The 27388-nt window shown below is 38.2% G+C and overlaps 1 protein-coding gene across 10 annotated transcripts in view; it reads right to left on the reverse strand.

Annotated features, from left to right (window-relative positions):
* Scmh1 (Scm polycomb group protein homolog 1) overlaps nt 1–27388 on the reverse strand; it is a 120998-nt gene that overhangs the window by 29832 nt on the left and 63778 nt on the right. For all 10 annotated transcript variants that reach the window (XM_048351014.1, XM_048351015.1, XM_048351022.1 and 7 more), the window contains 3 exons: nt 26825–26913; nt 23423–23666; nt 2490–2719 (listed from right to left, as the gene is read on the reverse strand). In XM_048351014.1, the coding sequence (XP_048206971.1) occupies nt 2490–2719; nt 23423–23666; nt 26825–26913 (563 nt within the window). The remainder of the gene's footprint in view (nt 1–2489; nt 2720–23422; nt 23667–26824; nt 26914–27388) is intronic.

Genomic DNA, 27388 nt, shown 5'->3' on the forward strand with positions numbered 1-27388 from the left:
GAGACCTAAGCCTAAGTCTATTTGGCTTCAAAAGTCTTCCTTTTTGCTTCAAAGAAGAATGTAAGAATCATGGGCTTCTTGGAAAGCACATGCTTTTATGGAATCAGGCAAAAAGAACAAGAGGGGGAATCATTCAAATGCCAGTACACAAAATACAGGCTATGGTAAGAATGAGGACTACTCTCAAGGAGGATAGAAAGACTCCTTAGGAGGGAAAGACAAGTAAATAATTTTGAGAAACTCTGCAACTGCACATAAAAATAGCATAAAAACCTCAATGAAAGCTGTTGACCAACAGGAAAGTAGGGGAAGAGAAAGGGAGGTAGGCTCTATTCAGGGGTACTAATGTGAAGGAATTGGACTCTTTCATGAAACTGAAAGAGAATAGATACTATTCAAATACATGAAACTTCTTAAAATTATGGCACAGATAAGAAAAAAGAATGTGTACATGAGTGGAAATCTCACATGAACACCCTCCCCTCCTACAGCTAATGCATGCTAATAAAAGGACAAAGGATGCTCTGGGGGGAGTAGAGAAGAAGTGATAATAGCATCTAAGTTTTTAGGTTGTGAAGAGTATTAAAGGCCATTTAATCCAATTATCCATCCAATATTTCTACCTCCCTCTTTAGGAAAATACCTCTCCTAAACAGTCATGTAGTTCCTGATAAAATACGTCTAGTAGCAGGAACTCATTACTTTAATTTTGGGATGGCTCTAACTGTTCCTTCTATTTTGAGATAGCTCTGACTGCTCCTTCTTTGTTGAGAGCAAGACCTGTCATTTGACTGTGTTTATTGGTTCTGGTTCTGTTTTTAGAGCCTCTCAGATAGGGTTTTTCCCTCTTTTGATTACACTCATCATGTATCCATATAATCAAAATCATGCTTTCTCTAGTCTTGGCATCCTTAGTACACTCAACTTCTACATAAAATGAGAAAGAGAGTAGTCTAACCAAGATAAAAATGACTCAAACCTGGCTTAAGGGATATTGGTAATAGATGAAAAACAGACTTATGTTATACAGGAGAAAGTAACATTGAGAACTCAAAGTCAATAAATAAGAGACAACTAGGATTGATATTATCCACCACTAAAACCATCCGTCTATCCATCCACCCATCCAATAAATAAGAGACAACTAGGATTGATATTATCCACCACTAAAACCATCCGTCTATCCATCCACCCATCCATCCATCCATCTATCCATCCATCCATCCTGTGTATACTGACAATCTAAAAGACAGAGATACAATGCAATGCATGAAAAAAAAGAGAAGGAAAATATTTGGTTATTGACCTTGAGAACCTTATATTCTATAAGCACTGAAGATAGCTAGGACTACTAAACAAACAAAACAGACAAACCAATCAACTAACCAGTCATGGAAGAATATGATATTGCAATTGACTGCCCATGGAAAACTAGGCATCATTTCCATAATAGAACACAAATACTCTAGTTCAAGAAGGGTGTTTCAAGAAGTCTTTATAGTTAGGAGTAGAAGAGATGATGCTAAAGAGGCCCTGCTGAGAAACCTTCTTTTCACACCAATGCTTTTCTTAGAGAAGATACTCATGAAAACTAGTATGACTAAGAGGTAGTACCATGTTCAATGAAGCCTGACTCATCAATCTTTCGTAGCATGGTAAGTGTTACGTTGTTTAAGAAATTCAGAGTGAACATGTAGTAGAGCAGCAGTGACCTTGGAGATACAAGATATGGGGACCAATTGATGTAGAATTTGCCATTCATTAGCAGTGTGACCTTAGGAAAATAATTTCTCATATATGTGTTATTTTACTTAATAATAAGATAATGTTAGCACGGTCTCCCAGAATTCTGAGATCTTAGGATATGTATGCAATGGCATATAATATAGAGTCTGACACTAAATAAATATTCAGTATTTTTTTAAAGAAGAAGTAGGGATAGCAAAATAAATATATTCAAAACTTAGTTTCCTCTCTTTGTCCATTTGATGGGCATCTACTCTGGGAAAGTTAATTAGGAGCAGGACCTTCTATCTATGGAAGATACATAGCTTTCAAGGTCAAAATTTGTTTCTTATCTACTGCCCTTTTTCTAATATTACCCAATTCTATGTAGGCACTAGGCAGAAATGATAAACTAAGATAGTCCTTTTAAAATCAAATAGAGGAGGAATAGGGCTACATACACCCCTTTTAAAGATGAATGGATATGAATAAATCACCCTCCACCCCTTTTTAGTGCTTATCCAGGAGCTTGAACCCAGGGGCCTGGGCTCTACCAACTTGAGTCACAGCTCTATTTCCAGATTTTTAGTAGTTTATTAGAAATAAGAGTCTCACAGAATTTCCTGCCCACACTGGCTTCAAATCATGATCCTCTGATCTCAGCCTCCTGAGTATCTAGGATTATAGGTATGAGCTACCTGTGCCTGGTGAATTACTCGTTTCTAGTCCCTTATCTCTTTCTTGGAAATACATTTTTTACCTACCTTACTGCCAGGTTTGGGACCCCTCTTCTTTGGGAATTTCAAAGGTTCAGCTGACTTGGATTGGGTAGAGATGGTATGGGGAATAAGGGTCTTAGGTGTTCGGCCCCTCTTCTTTCCTGGTTTACGCCCCCTCTGCCCTGGTTGATGCTCCAAGACAGTTTTGCTGCTGTGGATGCTGGGCTTCTCAGAGTTCACTTCAGATGCTGGATAGGGATTCTTTGGAATCACAACTGAAAGAAAAAGACCCATTCTATAACCTCTTCCTCTCTCTGCATTCCCATTCCCAAAAAGAAGAAGATAAAATGACTGTGCTCCTGCTTGAGCAATTACATTCTACGAAGCTAGTTCCCTGGCCTTTGCCCTAAATGATCAGAAAATAGTGAAAGAAAATGTAATTTAGATTGTCTACAATGGATGGTTTTAAATTATCTCTAGCAGACGTGGAAAAAAATTAAAATTTTATCCCCAAGAGAAAATCTTTGTAAGCTACTGGTCTGATAAGGGATTAATATTCAGAGTAATATGTAAAGAGCTAAAAAGCTGAACACCAAAATATTTCAATTAATAAATAACCTAATTACTAAATAGGCAGAGGAACTGAATAGTTTTCAAAAGAAGTACAAGTAGCCAATGAGCACATGGAGAAATGTTCAACATCCTTAGCCATAAAGGAAATACTAATCTAAATAACACTGAGATTCCATTTCACTTCAGTCAGGATGGCAATCATCAAGACAACAAACAGGCTAGAAAGCAAGACTCAACTGATAGAGTGCTACCTAGCAAGGAGAGAAGCCTTGAGTCCAAAACTCACAAAGGAACTTTTTGAGTGCCTCTCAAAAGGAAAACAAGCTTAAAAAAGCTTATGAGGATGTAGATGCAAAGGCAGGGAGGAACTCTCATATATTGTTAGTGTAAATTAGTGTATCCACTACGGAAATCAGCATGAAGGTTTCTTAATTCTAAAATAGCCAAGCATAGTGGCTCATGAATATAATTCTAGCTACTTGGGAAGGTAGGATTGAGAGGACTGAGGTTCAAAGCCAACCTAGGCAAACGTTTGTGAGACCTCCATCTCAACCAATAAAAAGATGGGTGCAGTGATAGACATGTCATCTCAGCTACAAAAGAAGCACAAACAGAAGAAGTATGGCCTATGCTACCACTGCAATAAATTTGAGACCCTATTTGAAAACAGCTAAAGCAAAAAGGGCTGGAAACCAAGTCAGGTGGTAGAGCATCTGCCTAGCAAGCAAGCTGCTCTGAGTTCAGTCTCTAGTACCATAAAAAAACAAAACAAAACAAAACAAACCAGTAACAACAAAAAAAACCCTGTAGAACTAGAACTACCCACAATCTTGCTATACTACAACTGGCCATATAGTTGGAAGGAATGTAAATCAGTATACAATAATGATACTTGCACATCAACGTTTACAGCCCAATTTACAATGGCCAGGTTGTAGAATGAGCCATAATTTGGTGCCCATCAACACATGAATAGATTAAAAAATGGATAAAGTTAAAGTGTTGTGTATATTCACAATGGAGTATTGTTGGGGTCAGCTGCACCTTTAAGGGGCCACAGCTGACCTCAGCCTGTCCCTCCCCTTCCTGTCTTTAACAGGAAGAGAAGGAAGTCTGACATCACTTGAGGGACAGCCCCTTGGGACCAATCAGGGGCCCCTCTTTTGAATAAACAGAAGCCCTAGAGGTTTTCTCCAGGGACCCACGCGTCCATGTCGTTGTTGGCGGCTTTGGGGCACCCTGCAACCACACGCCACCGAGGCTACCCGTGGCCATCGCTCCCGCGTGAGCAATAATGGACCACCCAGGAAGGGGTGCACAAGCCCCTTCCCCCCCAAGCGAGGGGAAGTCGAGAGAGAGACGAGGCTACCTGTGGCCATCGCTCCCACATGAGAGAGATAAAGGACCACCTAGGAAGGGGCGGACAAGCCCCTTCCCCCCCCAAGCGAGGGGAAGTAGAGAGAGAGAGAGAGAGAGAGAGAGACGAGGCTACCTGTGGCCATCGCTCCCACGTGAGAGCGATAAAGGACCACCTAGGAAGGGGCGGACAAGCCCCTTCCCCCCCAAGCGAGGGGAAGTCGAGAGAGCCCACAGAGTATTATTTATCCAAAAAAACCCAATAAAATCATATTGTTTGCAATCATACAGGATGGAACTGACTGAAGATCACGTTAACAAAACAAACCAGACTCAGAAATGACAAATACTGCATGCTTTCTTATGGAATCTAGATCTATAAAAAAACAACAAATGAAAGAACACAAACTTAAATAGAGTACTATTGAGGAGGAGGTGACCAAAGAAAAGGAGGAAAGGAGAAGATGATGGGACCAATAGGATGAAAGTACATTGTATACATGTGTGGAAATGTCATATTAGAATCCATTATGTTGTACAATAAAAAAAGCACTTTTACTTCCTTTCTTGAACAGCCAGCATGAATTAAAAGATGGTTAGTCTATCTTTTAATTTAATTACTATAATACATTAAAAAATTTTAAGAGTAAAAAAAAAAATTTCCTCCTTGAAGTATCCTAGAAAAGCACAGTGACCTGAGTTGAAGCTGGACAGAACCATAAAAATACGCTCAGTTGGATTGGCTCTCAGGAGCCTACAACCTGTGAGAATGACCTGGGGTCCAGAAGAAGAAGCAATGCCTCCCCCAGATTATGCTGTGAGTTGGGACAATTTCTGTTCTGAAAATGAACCCTGACAACCAATTTCTACATGAATCTACTTGAAGTTTTAGCATGATTATTGCAGTGAGGAGACACATAGGAATAGAAGTAGATCTCTAAGTAGATCTCTATCTCTAAGTAGATCTTAAAATATTTGCTGTCTATTATCTAACATAAAGTCTAAATTTTTCTTTACTCAGGGCTTCTGTGCCTTTGCCCCTACTTTGTTCTCCAGGTAGGTCTATGTCATTTTCTGTCACCTACCCTCATGATCTATTATTCTTGGTTAAACATGCATCAATACTCAGTTTTCAATATTCATCCTGAGGCTATCTTCTTATTGAGGCCTTCCCTGACAAGGCCCCAACAAAGTCGGTGCCCTCCCCTACCTGCAAAGTATGTCATAAGCAGTTCGTTGGATTGTTCCTTAATTTTACATCAATAATACAACTTCTTAAGTTGAAAATGTTTTGAGATAAACGATACTTAAATGGCTGGGTGCTGGTGGCTCATGCCTGTAATCCTAGCTACTCAGGAGGCTCAGATTTGAGGATAACCTCAGTCAGCCAGACAGTCTGTGATACTCTTAGCTTCAATTAATCATCCCCAAATCAGAAGTGGAATTGTGGTTCAAAGTGGCAGAGCACTAGACTTGAGCAAAAAGAGCTCAGTAGTTTTTGAGCACTTACCATAGGTTATACAGTTTCTGTTCCCTGGGAACAGTACACAAAGTAAATAGTTTCCACTCACATGGAGCCTACCTTCTAGTGGGAGAAACAGAAAACAAATATATACACAACAAAGTAGCAGGTAGTGATAAGTGCTTCATTCCAGTGCAGGTTAGGAGACTGAGTTCAGTAGGACAAGTCTTCTTTAGGAGATGACACTGACATAGAGCTTCCAAATGAGGTTAAGATATAAGCTTATGTAGGACTGAAGGAAGAACCCTCCAAGTAGAGAGTATAATAAGTTCAAAGATTCTCAAGAGTGAATGTGTTAGTGTGGGAAGGAGGACAGTTATAGCTGGAATAGACTGATCAACATGGCAAAGAGAGAGAGATTAAGTTAGAAAAAGAGCAGTACGATTGGACTGTAGACAGTAAAAAATCAACTCACTCCACTGAGCAGAGAGGAATGACAAGTTGTCCTAAAAAAGGGTCAATCTGATTGCTCTAGGAAGGGAGAAGGGAGTTCAAGAAGAATGAGGGAGTAGCTAGTAAACCATTATAGTGAACAAGTAGAACACTCAGAAAATGTGGATGCAATTGATTGGAATACAGTATAAATGTGTGAAGATGTAACAGTGAAACTCCCCCCACCCCTGCAAAACTGATATAAACAAATAAAAAATAAGGATTCAGAAAATTTTATCTAACCACAGTGAAACTTCATAGAGATCAACAACAACTGCAATTATACAGATGGGGAAAAAATAAAACCTAAATTCTACTTTACCCTAGACCTAAAACGTATGTATGTATGTATATACGTATGTATGTATGTATGTATGTATGTATGTATGTATGTATGTATGTATGTATTTGCCAGTCCTAAGGCTTGAACTCTGTGAACTTTGCGCCTGGGCCTTGTCCAGAGAGCTTAAGGCTAGCACTTTACTAGAGATACAGCTCCATTTACAGTTTTTCTTATATTTAATAGAGATAAGAGTCTCATGGACTTTCCTGCTAGGACTGGCTTCAACTTTTGATCCTCAGAACTTAGCCTCTTGAGTAGCTAGGATACAGGAGTGAACTATCAGTGCTTGACTTAGATTCAAAAATTTATGTGAGTTTACACAAATACTTGGAAGGACACAGAAGGGGATATATAAAACCTGGAATAGACAAAGACTTATTAATCAAGAAACAAAAGCACTGACTATAAAAGAGAAAATTACATATAGAACTTTATTAAAAGAAAAAAATTCAAGGCTAGACATGTGGCTTTAGTGACATAATATTTGTCTGGCATGTGCTAGGTTTTAGGTATGAGCCCCAGAACTAAAAAACAAAGAAAATAAGAAATCAAAACAAAAACTCTTCATCAAAATATATTAAGAAAATAAAAATATGCCAAAATCTACATCTAGAATAATATAAACAACTAAACTTCAGTAATAAGAAGATTGACAGCCTAAATTTTAAAAATAGAGAAGACTTGAAGAGATAGTTCACAAAAGTTAATGTACAAATAATCAATAAGCATATGAAGTTGCTGAAAAGTTAAAACATAAATTAGAACTGTACCTCCAAAAAATCACCAAAATGAAAATAACTGACAATGCCTAATAAAGATGAAGTAATTAAAACTAAAATTGCTAGATCCAATGACCCAACACAGGTTTGCTCAGGAAAAGGAGTAATATGGCCACTGAAGGCATGTGCAAGCACATTTACCCCAGAGAAGTTCTTATACATGTGCATTAGCATGTTTGTAGAAGAATGTCATTGTAATAGTATTTATAATAAATGAAAATTTGAAATAATATGAAAGTCCACTACTGGGGTTGGGAATATGGCTTAGCGGTAGAGTGCTTGCCTTGCATGCATGAGGCCCTGGATTCAATTCCTCAGCACCGCATAAACAGAAAAAGCTGGAAGTGGCGCTGTGGCTCAAATGGTAGAGTGCTAGCCTTGAGCAAAACGAAGCCAGGGACAGTGCTCAGGTCCTGAGTCCAAGCCCCAGGACTGGCAAAATAAATAGATAGATAGATAGATAGATAGATAGATAGATAGATAGATAGATAGATAGATAAATAAATAAATGTCCACTACTGATAAAACATATATAGGATAATGCTGCAGCCTAATGGCAGAGTACATGCTTATTAGCATGTGTGAGGCCCTTAGGTCTAATTTCTAACACACACACACACACACACACACACACACACACACACACAATATGCAGTTAGTAGTTAGTAGTTCTTGGAGTATAGTCTGGGTCCTGGAAACCTTTTGAGGCCCTATAACATCAAATATATTCATAATGACACTAAACATTATTTTTTCTTTGCATCTCATCTTTTCACAGTGGAACTTTGCAGAGACTATGTATATGATATTACTCAACATTGAAACACGTGTACCCATTATGAAAGACTGTTTTTTTAAATAAACAACTTTCTGTATCCTTTTTTGTATATAAACATGCACATGTTTAATACATATGATCTGATTAGTTTGGACATGTGCACAGATTGACACCACAATTAAAGTAATAAATATATTCATCACCTCTAAAAGTTTTCCTATCTCTGCCTTTTTCTCTTTCACTGTCCTTCTCTTAAGAACATGAGTTCTATCTTAATAAAATCCTAAGTGTATAATATATATCATTAAGTATAAGCACTATGTATACAGATTTTTTAGTACTTATTACCTTATTGATCATATATATATATATACATATATATATGGCTGAAATATACCTAATTAACAACAGTTCTCTACCATCTATTCCCAGCCTCTGCCATCCTAGATTCTGCTTCTATGTATTCTATTTTAGATACTTCATATAAGTAGAATCATGTAGAATTGTCCTTTTTTGTGTTGGTACTGGAGCTTTAGGGCCCTTCACTCTTGCTTAGCTTTTCAATCAAGGCTGGTACTCTACAATTCTACCTCCACTTCTGGTTTTTTTTGCCAATTAATTGGAGAAAAGGGTTTTTCCACACTGTAGAAAAATGCAGAAACCCTACTGCCACTACTGGCCCCAAACCTCTCCCTATACCACCTCCATAATTGTCACCCATTTACTCTTAAGATCCACTTTGTCTTGAATCATGTAAAACAAATATACTCTAAGGTTTTATTAAATTTGTTGCGCCTTGTGTAATGGTCAGAGGCTCATGTATTTGTGAAAATGGAAATAAACTATTTTTCAAGCAAAAAGAAAAAGGGGGGGGGTTTCCTAGGCTGGCTTTGAATAGATCCTTCTGATGTCGCCTCCTGAGTAACTAGGATCATAGGCCAGAGCCACTAGTGCCTGGCTAGTATTGTCCTTTTGTAGATGGCTTATTTCATTTAGCAAAATGTCTTCTGGGTCCACTCATATTGTTACAAATGACATGATTTATCTCTCTTGTCTTTCTTTTAAATTCAGCACTCTGTTATATGCATATACCAATTTATTTGTTTATCTGTTTATGAACATTTGGCTGTTTCCATGGAATGTGTGCTTACATACTCCTTTTTACCAAGTTCTAATTTCTACTTTGATGATATGGAGAGATATAATTCACACATAAAAGCTCTTTGAAGTCGTTAAGTATATAAAAGTTCTCTAAGATCAAAAGGTTTGAAAACCACTCCTTTATAATTACAATCACTTCCTTGTCCTTTTCGTCTTCAAACACACTTTCATAGGAAGAAACTCAACCCTGTTAAACTCAACTTCCAATCGATTTCATACTTTAGCCAGAACAATTGAACAAATTAAATGGTCTCGCTTTAAACTATTTATTTTAAACCCTAAGACTGTTCCATATTTCTCCATAACAGACCATAGACTAGAAGGTGAGTAGGAATAAATTATTCACTTTGGAGTTTCTGGGTCACATGATAGGATGCTGAGTTCTCAGCTGGCATCCAGTACATTTTCGTAAAATAAAAATGGGAACAGATAATAAAAGAACAGAACAAGACATTACTCACAAATTCTAATGAATGGAAAACAGTTTTGTTTCTGTTTCCTTTAAGGCTAGACAAAAAAAGTCCGTAATACCAATTGGCACAAAGAAGTTGCCCTCTTTTGGCCTAAAAGACATGGGCAAAGAAACCAACCAATTACATACACTGAACAGTTTCTAAAAATCAGATTGTTCAGATATCATGTGAGAAACCTGGGGATTAAACTTCATGCTAATTTAAAAGCTTCCTAATAAATAGATTTTCTTCAACTATCCTGAGGGACTCCAATATTTGGAAGTTCTTATTGGGTAGCCTTGATCGGCCTTGTCACATTCTAATTTAATTACCCTACTTGAGAAAAAAATGCTACCAAGGGATCACAGATCTATTTCTGTTTTTCTTCCCTTAATGATGTGACCTTGAGTTTGTCATTTAAATACAATCTTTCTATAGTTTTCCAAATGTCAATAATAAAATAATTTAATGGCCATCTTCAAAGAAAGATGAAAGACAGCAATAATGACTAATACATTCTGATGCTACTAATATAGACAGAATCACACACTTTTTTTTTTTTTTTTTTTTTTTGGCCAGTCCTGGGCCTTGGACTCAGGGCCTGAGCACTGTCCCTGGCTTCTTCCCGCTCAAGGCTAGCACTCTGCCACTTGAGCCACAGCGCCGCTTCTGGCCGTTTTCTGTATATGTGGTGCTGGGGAATTGAACCTAGGGCCTCGTGTATCCGAGGCAGGCACTCTTGCCACTAGGCTATATCCTCAGCCCAGAATCACACACTTTTGATCAAAAGTATTTTGAGGCGGGGCATTGTGATTCATACCCACAGTCCCAGCTATTCAAGTGACAGAAACTGGGAGTTCAGTTCAAGATTAGCCTGGGGGAAAAAGTTAGCAAGATTTCATCTCAACCAGTAAGCATGTGTGATAACACATACTGTCATCTCAGCTATGTATGAGGATACTTGTCTCAAGTTGGCCATACACAAAAAACAAGATTCTATCTGAAAAATAAAGCCAAAAGGGCTGGAGGTACGTGACTCAACTGACCGAGTACCTACCAACAAGCACAAGGCCTGAAATTCAAATCCTAGTATCACTAAAACAATTTTTTTTGAGAAAGTTCTTAAATACTGTAGTTTCACTTGGCCTTAAGGATAATTTTGCAAAGGCTGCCATTTCTCACCATCTTTGATAATGAGGAAAGAGCCTCAGAGAAGTGGAGGTGGCAGAACTGGTAATGATTCTAAGATTTGGAGTTTTCACAGCATACATTGTCATGTTGCCTAGAGAAGCAATCTCTCTGACTGGTGAGAGTTCAAGGAATAGAATTTATTTGTTAACTACTTTGACCATATGAGTTGAAAATTTAATAAATGTGAAGCATTTAGTTTGCCAAGCATCTATGGTGGAATAAAGTCAGTGTGCTTCTTGCCTTAGAGCAGCACAATCCTGAGAAGGGTGGGGGCAGAACTTTGCACATCAGTCATTGTTTTGCCTGAATATCTTGGTCAGAAATTAACAGGACCCTCAGGAAGGATGAAGTCATGAAAAAAAGACACACAGGCCAACGTCGTGGGGCTTCCGTTGGCCAAATGTGAGATAGTTTTAGTATCAAAACAAATTATAGTAAAAGTTATAACTCATTTCATAAAATATGAATCCATGAGTCTACACTGATATAACTACATAATAAAACTAGAGAAGGGAAACCCAGACTAATAAATATACATAAAATGAGAAATTAGGAAATAATTGGTTCAAACAAGATCCACCAATAGATTATAAACAAGGTAAAAGTTTGATAAGGATCAGGACATCTATTGTTTCAAAGTATTTCTCATAATTAATTACCAGAAGAAAAGTTGTAATTCTGTGGTGAAAAAACTTAGCAGACACAGCCTGGTGCAAAGAATTAAAATTACTATATGAAGTAATGAGACAGAAAGTATATTATACCTCTAAATAGAATGTTTTAATAGCCTTAATCTGACCGTAGCCTTAATGTAATCATGAGCTAACATCAAATAAGCCCAGACTGCGAGCCAATCTGTAGAATAATCTGTAGGATATATATTTATAAACATATATTAAAAGATAAATAATTGATTCAGATGAATGAAACTAAAGGGACATGATAACTAAGTAGAATTTGTGATCCAGAATTTTCTTTTCCTAAAGACATTACAATATTGGAGACAAACTATAAAGTTTAAATATTAAGTTATTAATATTATCATTAATATTAATTTTCTGATTTTAATAAAGTCTACTACTTCTTTAATATTAAATTTCTTATTGTACAAACAACATTATGCCTACATAAGTGAATGCCTTTTTTAGAAAACACATACTATTTAGCAGGAAAGAGATATGTGTGTAAGTTGTCAAATGGTTCAGAGAAAATGTATTATGCATTGAGAGAATGGTAGTATAAATGGGATGCCATGTTAATATTTAGTGAGTCTTACTAAAAAGCATAGGGGAATTCTTTGTATTACTGTTACAACTTTTCTGATTAGGTAAAATTGTATCACGATGTTTTGAAACAGATTAGCAGTAGTGCTAAATGCATATATTATATACTGGGTTAAAAGAATCCAGAGAAGAAATAACTCTAAGGAAAGGGGAAGAGACAAGGTAGACAAACAAGTGAGGCTGTCAGGCCATATCTGAAGTAGCTCTTAATTCATCTCTGAAGAATGAATGACTCTGCAATAAGGAGAGGGCATGGCTAAAGGAGGTAGAGGTAAGAGTGCTTTCGACAGAGGGGACCTCATGGACTGAGGACAACTGTGAGAGTAGGTTCATATGAAGACCAGTGGTGGTTCTGTGTGGTTTAAGTCCATTAGAAGAAGCAAGTATAGTTTAGAAGAGACACTGTGGTCAGCTTGAGAATAGTTCACACAGCATTTAAGGCATTTTCTAACTTAAGAACACAGATTCTGTAACAGCACAAAAGATATAATTGCTCTCCCCTCCTTGACAAATTTCTTCTGATCTATGCAAACAGGTGTGTATCTGATCTTCATTCTCTTGGCTCTGATAATGGCTAATAATTTCACTAAAGATAGATATAAACTATTAAGACCATGAATGGGGCTGGGAATATGGCCTAGTGGTAAAGTGCTCGCCTCCTGTACATGAAGCCCTGGGTTCGATTCCTCAGCACCACATATATAGAAAAAGCCGGAAGTGGTGCTGTGGCTCAAGTGAGATAGAGTGCTAGCCTTGAGCAAAAAGAAGCCAGGGACAGTGCTCAGGCCCTGAGTTCAAGTCCCAGGACTGGCAAAAAACAAAACAAGCAAAAGCAAAAACAAAACAAGGGGCTGGGGATATAGCCTAGTGGCAAGAGTGCCTGCCTCATATACATGAGGCCCTGGGTTCGATTCCCCAGCACCACATATACAGAAAACGGCCAGAAGTGGCGCTGTGGCTCAAGTGGCAGAGTACTAGCCTTGAGCAAAAAAGAAGCCAGGGACAGTGCTCAGGCCCTGAGTCCAAGGTCCAGGACTGGCAAAAAAAAAAAAAAAAAAAAGACCATGAATGGAGAGAGGATATGGTTGAAACAATGGCTTTCTCCAACGAAGAATCTATCTTGCTAAGAAGGAACTGACTTTTATTGAAGACCTGCTATGAAAAAGGCATCATACAATGTGCACTGGAAGAATGAAAAAAATCCTCATTGTCAATAACATAACTACATCGGAATAGTATACCTTGGCAGTTAAAACATTGAACTTTCAAGTCATGCTTATGAAGGATATATAGTATGTATCTTAAACTTGAGTAATTTAGCCAAGGTCACAAGCTAGAATTTGAATCTAAGATGTCTTCCTTCGAAGTCTTTGCTCTTTTCTATCATTCCCTATTTTTAGTTAAATAATCAGTACTAAGAATATGTTACATAGTCAGTTATACTGTATAAACTAGGAACAGAGTAGCAAAGGAAGTTTCTACTGAGCTGAAATTGACATGAGAAACAATCTAGGGCAGAGAAGGACCTAGATACCAAGGCCTAATTGGAAATAATGAATTTGACTTGTATAAGAAATAAAAAGAAAGAGAGATGGTATCAGAGTGAATAAAGAAAACGATGGTATAAGATAATAAAAATTTAAAAAAACAACCAAGGGAGGGAGGAAGGAAGGAAAGATAGAAAAAAGGAAGATATGAAAGAAGGAAGGAAAAGAGAAAGACTGGCTCTTATTAGAGATACAGTCATGTGTTTTAAACCACATGAAGCTTCAAGAATGGAAATAATTCTTCATGAAAAAGTTAAATCAACCAAATCAACAAATCAACCAACTCAGGGAGCTGTAAACATTTCTTTTTATGCATATGCAGAGGTGTTTCCTTTCCCAGCATAGAAGTCCCAGATACTGGAACTTGGCTCCAAGGTGAACCAGGTGCAAAGGGTGTCAATGAGGAACCTGCCATGGCCTGTAGGCTGATCTGGGAAGTGGGTGCCATGGAATGGTGACAACTCATTAAGTCAGGCAGTTAGTGGTTCCGAGGGGATCAATGACAACTATCAGGCTTGAAAGAGATGTTGGAAAAATCTGAGGATGAGGAAACATTACTAAATGTGTTCTCTAAACTGGGCATGCTTATAAATCCTATCTACTCAGAAATCTGAGATTTGAGGATTGAGGTTTGAGGACAATGGCAGCCTGTTATACTACTTTTGCCTAAGATAGGCAACTAATTTTTAGTTACCTTGAACCCAATTTTAGTTCAGAAGCAGCTATCAAAAGTGTACTGTGTTGGGGCTGGGGATATGGCCTAGTGGTAAGAGTGCTTGCCTCATATACATGAGGCCCTGGGTTCGATTCCCCAGCACCACATATACAGAAAATGGCCAGAAGTGGCGCTGTGGCTCAAGTGGCAGAGTGCTAGCCTTGAGCAAGAAGAAGCCAGGGACAGTGCTCAGGCCCTGAGTCCAAGCCCCAGGATTGGTCAAAAAAAAAAAAAAAGTGTACTGTGGACCTCCTGCATCTCTTGAGATTGAAAGGGACCAAAGTGATTTAGAGGAAAAATGAGGAAGGACAGACAGATGAGGAGACAGGGAAATTAAATTAATAGGTACTAAAGGGTCAGACAGACATTAAAACCAGGAAATAAAGACTGAAAAACCAAAGCAAGGCTCTGAGTTCAAGCCTCAGTACATGTGAACACACATACACACACACACATACACACACACAATTTTCCAAGTTTCCTTTACCTTTCTGTTAAGCATGAATGTTTATATTTTGTTTTTCTCTTTTATTCAATCACTATTGAAATTCAAAAACTTTCATTTTATGACTGCAATAGTTCCTCAAAAAATCTGGGAAATTAAGAAAAAAATTCAGCAATGGAACTTACATTACTGGCTTTCAATAATATTTTTCTAAGAACCACCTATACTTATTTAAAATAGGGGATTTTACAAGTCAGTATGTATTGATGTTGGCACATGATAAATGCTACACTCAAAGCTTGCCAACAAAATCTACAAAGCTTATGTATTCCCAATAAGACAGCAAGTGTAGTCAAATTTATGAACTAAGTCACACCTATTTCCAGGAATGTAAAAGATACAAGTTGTTTTATATGAAAACTTGCCACTGTTCTCAGGTATTTGGAATTAGTGAAGGCAGGAGCTGGTGATAGACAGAGATGAGGAGCAGCAAAAGGTATCTGGAAGAGAGGCATGAGACAAGATTTTGCTCTTCATAAGGATTCCTGACTCAGATAAGGCCCACTGGGAAAATCTATGATTATCTTCCTATTTCAAAGTTTTAACAATAATAAAACATGCAAACTCCCTTTCTTCCATGTATGTATCCTTTACCATATTTATAGGTTCCAGAGATTAGGATATGGATATCTTTGGGCCTATAGTCACTTTTTTCTGTCATTTGTTAGCTCCTTAGCTTTTTTTTTTTTTTTTTTTTCCTTCAGCCCCACTGGTCTAGTGAAGTTGCTCTTACCAAGAACACATTGAAAGTAAAACCTTCTCTGTTTTTCATTATGCACAGCCTGCACAAGGGTTGCTCCATCCTCCTTCTGAAATACTTCAATTTTCAGTTTCTTTTTCATTAGGCCTTTTCAGTCTTTTTGCACAGGCAGTCTTTGCTTCTCAGCTTCTGGCTCAGCCCTGATGCTCTTTTGCCCTGTTCTAAACTCTCTCTCCCTAAATATTTTCATGTCTACATACTGTCTATATACTGAGCAAAACTATATCTCTATTTTTGACTTCTCTGTGAATTTCTCATACTTATTTGACTAGCTATTCATCATCCCTAGAAACCTAAAAGTCATTCAGAAAATAGTATAGCCAAAAGATATCCTTTTGTCGATAGAATTAATAAGAGAATCCAGTTTCCTTGCTTCATAATATAATACCACATATATATAATTTCCCATATTATTATTTTTGTTTATGTACGATAAGCACACAAAACCTGTTGGAGAGATGCATGAATAAAGATCAGTTACCCAAATGATTAACCACAAGGCCAAAGCTGCAATGAGGAAATAGTGGTGGTGGTGATAGTGGTGTGTGTGTGTGTGTGTGAGAGAGAGAGAGAGAGACAGACAGAGACAGAGACATGGGAGAGACAATAAGAAAGGAGGAAATAGCATATTAAGTAAGGGCAAGGCTAGAGAACTATATATGAGAGGTGAAAAGAAAAAATAGATAAGGTGCTACTCTCATCAGGGATCAAAGAATTTGCTATTAACTACTGTGCCCCAAACTTTCCTGGCAGGGCTAGTGAGTACTTTCTTAGGACACAAGAGAAGCATCTTGGCCACCTATGAGACCAGTCTTCCTATTTGTGGTTTATTGGAAAAAGAAGCTAAGTGGAGAGCAGAGGGTAGTTCAGGTACAGAGTTGTATAGTCTTCAGAGACTGAGAGGTGGTGAATGTTGGATCTGTATAAGGGCTGAATATCCTTTTCCATTCTTAACTCTGGCTATCTGGTTTTCAAAAATTAAAAAACAAACTGAACATTAGCCAAATAGTGTTTATTCTATTTAAATCAGAGTAGATCTGAGGTATTTAAAAAATTTTTTTGTATAGATCCTGAGGCTTGAAGTCAGGATCTGAATGCTGTCTCTGAGGGTTTTTTTTTTTGCTCAAGGGTAACACTCTTACCACTTGAGCCAACAGCTCCACTTCTGGCATTTTGGTGGTTAACTGGAGATAAGAATCTTATGTACTTTCCTGCCCAGGATGGCCTTATTATTATTTTTTTAAAATTATTTTTTTAATTTTTTTTAATTTTTATTTTTTGGCCAGTCCTGGGCCTTGGACTCAGGGCCTGAGCGCTGTCCCTGGCTTCTTTTTGCTCAAGGCCAGCACTCTGCCACTTGAGCCACAGCGCCACTTCTGGCCGTTTTCTATATATGTGGTGCTTGGGAATCGAACCCAGGGCTTCATGTATACGAGGCAAGCACTCTTGCCACTAGGCCATATTCCCAGTCCCCCCAGGATGGCTTTGAATTGTGATCCTCAGATCTCAGTTTCCTGAGTAGCTAGGACTACAAGCATGAACCACTTGTGCCTGGTGATATGTCATTTTTGTTTTGTTTTTGCCAGTCCTGGGCTTGAATTTAGGGCCTGAGCACTGTCCCTGGCTTCTTTGTTTGCTCAAGGCTACCACTTGAGCCACAGCACGACTTCCAGCTTTTTCTATACATGTGGTGCTGAGGTATCAAACCCAGGGCTTCATGTATACGAGGTGAGCACTTTACCTCTAAGCCATATTCCTAGCCCCATCATTTCTGTAATTAAGCAAATGTCTTTGAGTAAGGATAAACAAAAATGGAATCAGAAAATATAGTATATCCCACTCAACAATTATTACTGAATTACCACTATGTGCCATGTTTTGGGAATATAAAGATGAAGTTAGTAAGTCAGTACTATTTGACATGGATTCATATAGACATGGAAGAAAGGCGGATTTTAGCTCTTTATCAATGCTATAGTGAAAGCCTAGCATTATTTTCTGTGCTGCTGGGGTAGTTTATAAATACAGTTGGAGTAAAAATAATCTTTGAGACTTCAAATGTTGGCGTCTTTAACAATCCCCTCCCCCCAGCTTAGCTGTTTCTTCCTCAACTGAACACTGCAAAGCTGGTAAACTGATGCCTTTACCTCTAGTCTCTTATGACTTTCATGATGACTTTCAGGATGATTTTGAACACAAACGGGGCCTATTACCCTCTTGAGTAAAACCAACCAACAGTCTTCAGAGCTTACAGGGTGGAAAGCAGCTCTTTCAAGTGTTCTCTAAATGAAGCTATGCACTTTCTATGCTTTCCTCTCCAGCTTTACCACTCTATTTCCTTACAATCTAGTCACCATTTTTTGAGGGGTCATCAACCATTGTGTGTGTGTGTGTGTGTGTATATGTATGCACGCGCGCGTGCTGATCCTGGGGCTTGAACTCAGGGCCTGAGTGCGTTCCCAGAGCTTTTTTGCTCAAGGTTGGCATTCTACTTGAGCCACAGAGCCACTTCTGGCTTTTTCAGTGCTTAATTGAAGATAGTCTCATGGACTTTCTTGCCTGGACCAGCTCTGAACCATGATCCACAGATATCAGCCTCTGAGTAGATAGGATTACAGGTATGCGCCACTAGTACCCAGTCTCAACTATACTTTTAATTTAAAAACAAACAAAAACTCTGTGTTTTCATTCATCTACTTTCACTGCTGACTAGAGTTCTATCTTTATGATCATTTTAACTATTCCTTAAATTTAGAACCCTGATCTCCAACCTCCAATCACTTATCAAAGCTGAGTCTTCTTTACGTTGCTACTCTACAATTAAAATTTTCTATTGCTCTATTTATTCATGGAATTGTGAGTTCCAAAGGCAGTGAACAGAGCCAATGATGAGGCTGTAATCTGATAGCTAGTACTTGTTTATACATGCTGTGACCAATGACCTATGATTTTAATTGTGCTGTTCTTGTCTCTAGTTTTCCCTCTGTAGTCTAGGATTAAAATTTTATCAACTCTTTCTGTTCCATATTTCAAAATTGATTGTATCATCATGTGCTGTGTAGTTTTATAACAACAAAAAGAAAAATCCTTAAAAGTATAAATATTACTTCTCACAGAAAAAAAAAGAGAGAATTTTGGAAAGCCTCGTTTGTTTATTTAGTCCAACAGGTGTGCTCAAAGGCAGAACTTGCACTGGTTTTCATATTTGAATTAGCAGGTATAAAGAGCAGACAGAGACAATAATATAATGTAAATAATATATATAAATATACAATATAAAATATAATATAAAATATACAATAATATAAAGTCATAAGAGTTTGTTGTGTAATCCATAGTAGCAATATACTAATTTTAAGTAAAAATATAAGCACAAAATGGCATAGTCTTAGGTTCTCCTACCTGTTGAAAAGTACAAAGGAAGCTAGCTAAGCTACAATATGAAATTGACTTGCCCCGCTTCAAATAAGAGCAGTGCTGTTGGCTGAATTTGTTTAGTATCTTAGGACTGAATTGTTTTATTTGTTTATTTATTTTTGCTGGATTAGAGATTGAACTCAAGGACTATACTCTCCTATAGCTTTTTCCACTCAAGGCTAGCATTCTGTCACTTTTTTTTTTTATCGGTCCTGGGGCTTGAACTCAGTGCCTAGGCACTGTTCCTGAGCTTACACCATAGCACTTTGAACCACAGCACCACTTCCAGTTTTCTGGTGCTTAATGGGAGATAAGAGTCTTACTTTCTTGCCCAGGCTGGCTTTGAACCTCAATCCTCAGATCTCAGCCTCCAGAGTAGCTAGGATTGTAGGCATTAGCCACCAGTGCCCAGCTATTTTGCTTTTTAGATGAAAAAAAATGTGTCTTTTAGTTAAAAGTCACTCAAAATGATGAACTAAATAAGAAATCAGAAACAAAAGCTTCTGCCTTTTCTAAGCAAAAGGCTCGATTAGTTGAAAGGTTGGTAGCTGCTACCATCATTTTGGGAAATCTAAGAGCTTCAACTAGCTTAGTGAAGAACAGGAGGGGCCATGAACAGCAGGCATGCAGGACTTTCTTTCAAATTTTTATTATCAAACTGATGTACAGAGAGGTTACAGTTTCATACGTTAGGCACAGGACTTACTTTAGAAAGGCAGAGCTGTGTGGCAAGTGAGCTGGTCTCTTTGGAATCAAGCAGGAGAGTGTCAGAGGAGTTGTTTGCTCCCTATTACCAACATCATTATTTCCATGGTACTAAAGAGATGGGAGACCCTTCAAAGACCTAGTACAGCTTCACTCTTTGTCTCATAGAATGACATTCTCAAAGAAAAAACAAGCATGTGGTCCCACTGGGGTTAGAACCAGTGCAATATTATACCACATCACTTCTTTGTATTTCCTGCCATGGATCTGGGAGCCCAAATCCAGGTTTTCAAATAAAGTTTTGAGGTGGTGAAGCCAATGCAGAATGGAATATGGGCAACACCACTCAGTTCTTGGCCTTACAGCTAGCTCTACTGGAAGATCTCCATGATCTCTCCATTTAGACTCAGATACGAACACAGCCAAATCACTTAAATCCTAACTCCAGTTTTCTACAAATAAAACAGATCTGAAAATAATTATAATTAGTTTCGAGTGATCAAGAGAATAAAATGAAAGGCGTATATAAAGGAATATTAATGAATGTTATTTTTCCTATTGCCATAAGAAAAACATATGAAACTTACTTTGAATTTTTAAACATTTCACAAGGTAGGAAGGATAGAGGGGACAGTATAATAGAAAGAGAACAGAATTACATACAAAGAACATCTTGTTTTGTGAAATATATTGTGTAATTGCATTCTTTTCACATTGTATCACTTGCTTCTCAGCCAGGAAATGGAGAGTGAGACCACTGAAGTACTACCATGGAAAGCTCCACTGGGGGACCTTCAGAAGTGGGAGGAGAGAGAGAGGAGCTTACCAGAGAGAAGGATGGAATGATAAATGCTTTAATGATGGTGGAAGGATCTGTTTGGAAATGCCACATGGAAGGACTTTCTCTGCCTTCTGAGTCTGGTCCTTCTGGCCATCTTCCATTACAAGCCTAAGGTCTCTTGAGAGACATAGAAGAGAAGTGAGCACACTCCCCTGAAAGCAGTAGCCACACAGTGAATCATACTTTTTATCAGCCCATGTGTGGCATCAGAAAGACTTGACACAGACTCTCAGATATTCTGGCCCTGCAGAGCTGTCTATATGCTCTAGATTATGTAGTAAAACAACAGAAATTTCTAGGCAAGTTGGATGCTAGTGGCTCCAGCTGGGCAGGAGGCCGAGATCTGAGGATAGAAGTACAAAGCAAGTTCAGGCAGGCAAGTCTGTGAGACTTATCTCCAACTAACCAGTAAAATTCCAGGAGTGGAGCTGTGGCTCAAGTGGTAGTGCACTAGCCTTAAAAAATCTAAAGTGCCTAGGCTTTGAGTTCAGGCCCCAGTACTGGTATGTGCACATGCGCTCTCTCTGTCTCTGTCTGTCTGTCTCTCTCTTACACACACACACACACACACACACACACACACACACACACACACACACACAAATTTCCCTAGGTAAGAAGAAAATCGGAATATTTCTTTTTTTTTCCCTACACAATGCAATATTGCTAACTACCATGTTGCCATCCTGCCTAGCCATCCTGCCTAACTAAACTTTTATATATGACCAACATTTCCCCATTTCCCCAACAAACTAGTGCCTAGAAATCCTTCCTATACCCTCTGCTTGCAGGAGTTCAACTGTCTCTTCAGATACCAATGTAAGTGAGTTCACGTGCATAGCTAATTCTGCCATTACCATTTGTTGAAGATGCTATTTTTCTTCCATCAGAAAATCAGATTATTTCTGAGTGAAGTCTAGAGTTCTAGAGCTTGTCTTATTTTAGTCTCAAGTAAACAAAGTTGATTCCACTCCTAGTTTCAAGGCAACTCTCTTCTCATTTCTTCTCAGATACCTCACATACCTGCAGAGGGATGACAATGGACTTCTCATGCTGACAGAGGGTATAGGTTTCAGTTTCATGTAGCAATGGATGGAATGGCACTTTCTGAGCCAAAAGTATGTCCCCTCCTCATCCTGCCCAAATTCTCTCTACCTGAAGTACCACTACCCTAATACCCTCATAGAAAGTATCTATCTAGATTGTTGGAAGCATGGCACAGTGGTAGAGTGCCTGCCTAACAAGTGTGAGGCTCTAACTGCAGCCCCACTCAAAAAGAAACTAAATTCCTTCCTTCCTTCCTTCCTTCCTTCCTTCCTTCCTTCCTTCCTTCCTTCCTTCCCTCCTTCCCTCCTTCCCTCCCTCCCTCCCTCCCTCCCTCCCTCCCTCCTCCCTCCCTCCCTCCTTCCTTCCCTTTTCTTCCTCCTTCTTTCCTTCCCTCCTTCCCTTTGGGTCTTAGGGATTCAACCCAGGGCCTCATTCATGCCGATTAGTTTCTCTACCATTGAGCTATAACTCCAGCTCTGGGATTACCTTAATTTATTGATTTAAATATTTTCTCACCTCACTAGATCAGAGTGACATGAAGGCATGAATAATGCTCATCTTTATCACTCCTATAACCTCAGCTTGCTTTCCAATTAAGTGCTCAATAAATATTTGACTAGTTGAACAAAGGAATGATCTAGAAGCTTAGAAAAAAGGCTCTGAGAAGATAGGAAGGGTTACTTTCCATTCAAATTCATCAGTACCTTTTAGACTTAGAAAGATGGGAGTATTGTTATTTTCATTGCTAAGAGAAGTCAAATCTAACCTGGATGATCTCTACTACTGTTAAAAAGTATTGTATATGGTTCATTTAATCTGTGGCATATTGCTATAGTATTTAATATATATTCTCTGAATGGCAGTCTTTTATAATAGTCTTCTAATAGTGATAATAAAGCATATTTAGTAATGGTATAGCAGAACATGTATTATATAGTAATGATAACAAATATAGCATTTTAACTATAGTAACAGCAGTAAACAGCCAGATGTAAACATTTTGCCCATGTGATGTTAGTTATTTCTCACAATAACTTTATGAAGTGGTATTCTTTTACAGGTATAAAGTGAGCAATTTAAGGAGGTAAACTGTTTAAAGCCACAGAGCTAATAAAAGACAGAGTTGGAGCTCAAACCCATGACTGCCTTATTTCAAAGTCTGTGCTTTTTCTATCCTGCTATAGTACTTCTCAAGTACTTTCATATCATGGTGTTACTCCAGCTCCTTACATAGCCCTAAGACCTGAGGAAGACATTTGCCTTTAGAATTATACTGTTCAAAATGCAATGAGTTGGAGCAAAAGCAAGACACATATCAAGCAAGAAGGTAGTTGCCTGAGATATTTAGAGCAAGGGAATTTTTTTTTTACTTTATCCCAAATTCTATGCATGACTTTTTTGCTGCTTAATTCTGTACTGTTAATGATTATTCTTTGGAAGACTTTGGTTTATACATAAGTTGTTGGCCCTCCCTCCTCCTCTATTAGCGAAGCATGCTGGTGAAGATAGGCTGTAGGTATTCTCTCCCATCTTCTAGGTCCTAGTTTCAAGGGCAGAGAGTGGACTTTTACCTTTGGTACCAGGTGGCTGCAGGTTGTCTCCAGTCAAAGAACACCAGCCCACAGGAAATATGTCCCGAGAGTCAAAGCGGCACCAGTAGTCAAAGGCCCCTCGCCATCCATCAAAAGTGACAAGCACCTCTGAGCCCCGAACCTCCCCAATGGTAGCGGGGCAAATAAAATGTGGGTTCTTCCTGTCTACAGCTTCTAGCTTCATTCCCATTTTGAAGAAGTTGTGGGAAGGTGATGGAGGCTCCTAAATGAGAAACAGAAATACACAGATCTAGACACAAAGAGAGATGCTATGCAAACCAGTACATTGCTGTTTTGTTTGGATGACTAAAAATAAACTGTTTTTATCTTTCCAAACATTCTCTTTTTTATTATTTTTTCATCCATATTTCTGGATTTTATAGACAACATCTATGAATGAGGTGGTCTAATTTTTTCCTGTTTTTTTTTTTTTAATCCTTAATTTTTCCATCTTTTTGGGAGAGGGCTGGGTGCTGTCCCTGAGCACTAGCATCAAGGCTAGTGAGCTACCACTTTGAGCCACAGCTTCATTTCCAGTTTTCTGTAATTAAAGATAAGAGTCTCAAGGACCTTTCTGCCTGAGCTGGCTTTGAACTGTGATCCTCAGACCTCAGCCTCCTGAGTATCTAGGATTACAGGCATGAGCCACTGGTGCCCAGCTAATATTTCCATCTTTTTATCTCTCTGTGCTACAATCTGGGAAAATTCCTTAAACATATATTTCAGTTAAGTCTTTAGGTGTGTGGTTTAGGTTATATATATATAGCTAGTTGTTAATTTTCACTTGAATAGTTTGAAATTTCTAGGCTTATTTCCTAATGCTTAATTTTGTCTTTTAAAAAATCTACCATATAAGAATAGCATGTATTACCTCCTTCTTGTAGTTCTTTAGTTATTTTCAAATTCTTAATTTACACTCTCTGCTATTTCTTGTCAGCACCCCCCCCCCCACTATTTCTATTTTCTATTGTCTGAAAGAGTCCTTGGAGTTATGATACTGTTTGTCATGTCAGGTTTGTTTTGAAAGTTTTGAGGGCCTTCCAATTCAGGACTAAGTGCTCATTTTTAGTGGTACTCATGTCCTGCATTTCTGTGATATCAAATCTCTACAGAGATTTTTGGGCTTCCTTCTGTCTAGCACCCAGAAATACCTCCATATAATGTTGGAGGTTTGGGGCCACACAAGGAGCATATGTACACCCCAGACTACAAGGAGAAGACTGTTTAATTAGAGATGGCTTCATTCCCACACCTTCCCAGAGCCCAGTGAAGACTTCATCATCAATCATATTTTTGCTCAGGGCAAACATTTCAGGGATCTTATCTGACTTTTCCCCCCTAAGGTTCCTTTTCTGTTATGTATGTCAATGTAAAAAAGACAAGAATCTTGGAAAGTTAAGATTAATTAAGCCCCTTAATATAGTGATAAGTTTAATATATATGTACTTACACTTTTTCCCTTCCAATTTTTGGGCCTATGAAGATTTTTCTTACTTTCTGGTATGTACATCAAAGCACTGAAAAATATATTTGCTGGATTTCCCCCACTCCTGGCATTTGAGGTATTTTATAATGAAATTGCTTTCAAGTTGCCTAGTATACTCTACTTCAGGAGGCAAAATGCTCTCAGGATTTAGGTAGCACAGAAAAACCTAATCTAGTGCTGGGAATATGGCCTAGTGGTAAGAGTGCTTGCCTCGTATACATGAAACCCTGGGTTCGATTCCCCAGCACCACATATATGGAAAACGGCCAGAAACTCAGGTGGCAGAGTGCTAGCCTTGAGCAAAAAGAAGCCAGGGACGGTGCTCAGGCCCTGAGTCCAAGGCCCAGGACTGGCCAAAAACAAACAAACAAAAAAACCCCACAAAACAAAAACCTAATCTAGTCCCCTTTACAGTAACTGTCATCCCATTAGAGTTCCTCTGAGAAACAAGAACAATAAATACACATTTTGGATTCCTTTTCCCACTTACTAGCCATGTGATTATGAGCAAGTTCCTTATTCGAAACTATGCTTCCTTTTTTTTTTGTCGCTCATGGGACTTGAACTCAGGGCTGGGACACTGTTCCTGAGTTCTTTTTGCTCAAGGATAGCACTCTACCACTTTGAGACACAGTTTTCTGGTGGTTAATTGGAGATAAGAATCTAAAGGATTTTCCTGCCTAAGGTTGGCTTTGAATTGTGATTCTCAGATCTCAGCCTCTTGAGTAGCTAGGATTACAGGTGTGAGTCACTGGTGCCTGGCAAAAGTAAGTGTCTTTAAAACTATTAAATGGGTCTAATAATTCTTAGTTAGCATGTGGGTATTACATGAATGTGTGTGTGTGTCCAAACATATTGCAGGCATTCAAAAAACAGTCTCCTTCCTTTCTCTGTTTATAACAGACTCTAAGAATGTATCTTTTACATTTGTATTACATTCCTTTTTTTGGGGGGGATCCCTTTTTGGGGAGGGTCTGGCACTGACGTTTGAACTCAGAGCCTCACAATTGCTAGGCAGATACTGTACTTATTCAAGCCATATATCTAAGTCTTTTTGCTTTGGTTATTTTTGAGATACAGTGTAGTTTTTTTTTTTGCCTAGGCTTACCTGGACTTCAATCCACTGATTTGTGTTTCTTGACATAGCTGGAATGACAGGCGCATAACACTGTGACCAGTGTTTGTTGGTTGAGATGGGATCTCATGAACTTTTTGCTCAAGCTGGCTCTGAATCCTAATTCTCCTGATTTCAGCTTCTTGAATATTAGGATTACAGGTATAAACTATCACATCCAGATAGATCTGTATTACATTTTATAGTTCTACTAATAAACACCTATTAATTTCTTTTTCTCTTTTTGACATTACTAGAAGTTTAAACTCAGGCCCTATTTCCACTTTTTTTTTTTTTTTTAAGATAAGGTCTTGCTTCCTGCCTGGACATGCTCCACCTACTACTATAGGCTTTCTAATAGCACTGGGATCATCACAGGCATGAACCACTGTTTTCAGCTTCTCTGCCTGGAGAAGAAGTCTCATAGACTCTCCTGCCAGTCTATACCAATACCACAATCCCCTCAATCTCAGCCTTTTAATAGTCAGGATTACAGGTATAAGCAAACACAGTGCCCCACTAAACATGTTTTAATTTCTTAACAACTCTAAAGGGTAATGATAAAGTCTAAAGGGATCTTATAATTCATTTATCATATTATTGACAGCTAGGTCCCACATGGCAGGAATCCCAATACATTTCTACAAGAATAATGGTTACTTCATATGTACTAAAATATATTTCTAACTAGTTTTTGTGAAGGTACTTAGGCCATAAAAACAATGGAGATACAAGAAACTCAGTAATTGAGAAGAAGCAGCTTGCTTGAAGGATAGCATACCTTATGGAAAATCCTGATGGGCGCCATCTCTGCTCCATTTAATGTCTTCAAAAGGAACATAGGCCAAGAAGAAGCATTCAGCCGAAATCCTGCAGCCAACATAAGGGAGAACAGATAAAAAAATGTTCAAAAGGGCATGGTGCTATTAAGTTCTTCCTTTTGGAATCCAGACCACGGCTACAATTTATACAGTGATATTTATACAATACAGATTGTTAGAAAGTATTTAAAAAAATAAAAGAATGTCTCATTGGAAAGAAGAAAAGGAGGAACAATGCAAGGAATGTAACTTGTCCAGGCTATTGCTTCAAAATAAGTAGTGCAACAAGGTCTCTGAACAAAGTTCCTGACTATGAAAAATAGCACAGAATATATATCATAATGTCTGGAACGTTTCCTTGAAAAATCCAAAGCACTGATGAAAGTTAGGGTAAGCAAATACTTGAAACGATGTAGACAATACAGTGTATAAGAGGTGTGTTTCTAGCAGTCTTAAGAAACCAAACTTGTCAACTGAGAAGCTCAATGCACAACTAAACAACTGGTCTAACTCAATATAAACTC

The sequence above is a fragment of the Perognathus longimembris genome, chromosome 7, assembly GCF_023159225.1.
Source record: "Perognathus longimembris pacificus isolate PPM17 chromosome 7, ASM2315922v1, whole genome shotgun sequence".
Taxonomy (NCBI): Eukaryota; Metazoa; Chordata; class Mammalia; order Rodentia; family Heteromyidae; genus Perognathus; species Perognathus longimembris.